The sequence below is a fragment of the Meleagris gallopavo genome, unplaced genomic scaffold (assembly GCF_000146605.3).
Source record: "Meleagris gallopavo isolate NT-WF06-2002-E0010 breed Aviagen turkey brand Nicholas breeding stock unplaced genomic scaffold, Turkey_5.1 ChrUn_random_7180001934888, whole genome shotgun sequence".
NCBI classification, from domain to species: domain Eukaryota; kingdom Metazoa; phylum Chordata; class Aves; order Galliformes; family Phasianidae; genus Meleagris; species Meleagris gallopavo.
The window spans coordinates 893-3,393 of NW_011196890.1; the positions used below are offsets into that span (position 1 = coordinate 893).

Here is a 2,501-nt window from a genome sequence, read left to right on the forward strand (position 1 = left end):
TGTCCGTGGAGTGGTGCGGGGCAAGGGGGGAAACGGAAAGCCTCCGCAGGTAAGAAGCTCTTGTGAGCTGTGGTGTGGGTACCGCCTCTAAACAGGGCTGCACGAAGGGCTGTGTGTGATGGAGGAGAGAGGAAAGGGCGCTGCAGGTCTGTGCTGACTGCAGAAGTGGCACACCGCTGTAGCAGCGGAAAGGCCAATTGGAGAAACTACGCTTGAAGACCAGAAGTTTGTGGTTGGCGGTGCTGAAGTCTTCCTCCAAGGAGATGCTCTTCACGTCTTTCTTGTTTTCTTTCTGTCAGAAGCTGATGCCAGTGGCCTTCCTCTGAAGCGCAGCCATGTGGAAAGCCAGGGGAGGAGCACCGAGTGTGGCACAGCACCCAAGAGAGGTACAGACACACAACAGGCATCGGGCTTTGGTGCGCTGTCTTTCTAGTTAGGCTTTCTGCCTGTTCTTTCCTGGGACTGTTGTCGTTGTGTGTTGGTTGGGGTCTTAATCCCTGGGATTTACAGTTACCTTTCCTGTCCTGTTTTATAATGGGAACCCAGCGTTCACCCGAGATCCCTTACTGTGAACATGGTACAGGAGAGCTGGCATTGACTCTTTGGGATTTTTTGCTTTTCCCAGCAGTGGCGAGCAGCTCGGATGTGCCGGAGGACATCACGGACATCCAGGGTTTGCTCTCTTGGATCAATGGTGAGTTTGGGGGCTGCAGAGCTGCAAGTGCGTGTTTGCACAGAGCGGGTGTGGAAAGGCTGTCATCGCCATTCTGGGGGATGTTCTTGCATTTTCAGACGTGGCAAGAGCTGTTGAGGTCCCCCATGAGAACCCCAGCAGCCGTGCCCCAGGATGCTTCATCGCTGAGCTCCCTGACAACCCCAGGGACAACAGGGAGCTCAGCACACAGGCTGCCTCTGGGACGCCCACCGACCCTTTCTGGGGGCTTCCACCATCCCCCGGGTTCCTGCCTGAGCTGCAGCGTGGGTTGTCGCAGCTGCACCCCGTCGTGCCACCTGCGACTGCCCGGCTCAGTCCACGGCCGACCACCCTGGCTGTCAGCACACCTCCCTCAGCCCAAAGCGCCGAGGAGGGGCAGCAAAGGGAGCCCCAGGAGGTTCAGGCAGAAAAGAAGAACAGGGGCAGCACCAAGCGGGCCAAGCGCCCGGCGCCTGCTGGCACCCCCCCGAAAGGGGAGAGCTCCCAGCAGGAGCAGCCCACCAACAGCGCTCCAGCCAAGAAAAGGAAGCTGCCGCCACGCAGGGAGAGAACAGAGAGAAAAGGCCGCAAACACCCGTGCCAAGGGAAGCTGCCTGGGGCCAGCGCAGGAGCCAGCGGCAGCGGGCAAGCGGGCACTGCCAGCGAGCTGCACTTGCACTTGCGTGAATCCATCCAGGCCGTGCACCCGCTGGGGCAGAGGGTGACTGTGGTGGGCCCGGTGCGCCGGCCGCCCTCTGTGCAGCCCCAACCCTCACCCAGCGCTGGCCCCGCTGCCCTCCGGCCCCAAGACGGCGGGGCAGACAAGGCAGCGCCGGCACCTCCAGGCGGCACGGTGCGAGAGGAGGGCGCTGCCAAGAAGACGGCGCCGAGCTGCCCGCGCCCGTCCCCGCAGAGGAGCTCATCGCTGCGGAGGGACCCACCATCGCCATCGCCACCATCACCACCAGTGCCGCACCAGCAGCAGCCGCGGCCGCGGCGCCCCGTGGACTTTGTGCCCTGCGTGGGGCCGCGGGCGGGCGGCGGTGCGGCACCCATAGTGATGGAGGAGTCGCTGCCCATCACAGCCGAGCAGCGGCCCGAGCGGGAGCGCATGAAGAAGCTGGCCCAGGAGGAGCGGCAGCGGGCGGCCCGGCAGATGAAGATCGGCCCCGTGCAGTTCCTGGTGCAGCGGGAGACAGACATGGCCATAGCCGACCAGTACGGCTACCCGTAACCTGCGCTCCTCGCCGGCCCCGCAGCACCAGGCGGCAGCGGCAGCGTTCCAGGGGCACCACCAGCGGCCCCATCCCTCCCCTCCACAACCGAGCCGTCCTGCAAAGTCCGCATTGCAGTGGGGTGGGACGTTGTCTGGGCAATCAACTGTTGTGGGATGGGAATTTTGGGATTATTGTTGTTACTGTGACTCCTTGTTTTCTATGATTCGTTATTAAAAGCTTTGTGTTCCCTTTGCTCTGTCCCTCTGCCTGCAGTCATTTGTGCTGTGTCACAGCTCCCCAGCTCCCCACGCCCACCTCCGGGGCAGGATGGGGCACCACAGATGGCCCATGGTGTCCCTCAGCTGCCACCACCAGCCCCAGACCTCCTCTGTGCCTGCAGTTCTTTGTGCAGCGGGATGCAGAGGGCGTTTCCCAGCTCGCCTGCGCTGCCCAGGGCCGTGAATTGCCGTGGGGATGGGCAGCAGCAGGGCACGGGCAGATGGAGGGGAATCGCCCTGGCTCACTGCGGCCAGAAGAGACTCCAGCAGGGGCAGTTCCCACGGAGGGGTGAAGCAGGGGCAGCAGGGCCT

At 63.1% G+C, this 2,501-nt stretch overlaps 1 protein-coding gene across 1 annotated transcript; it reads left to right on the forward strand.

Moving 5' to 3' along the window:
• Nucleotides 1-11: 11 nt before the first annotated feature.
• On the forward strand, nt 12-2,163 carry LOC109364895 (nascent polypeptide-associated complex subunit alpha, muscle-specific form-like; the record flags this gene model as incomplete). The annotated part of the gene is made up of 4 exons (XM_031557678.1): nt 12-49; nt 300-386; nt 626-694; nt 793-2,163. Coding segments are annotated over 4 exons (1,330 nt in total), but the record flags the coding sequence as incomplete, so codon positions are not given.
• Nucleotides 2,164-2,501: the final 338 nt, after the last annotated feature.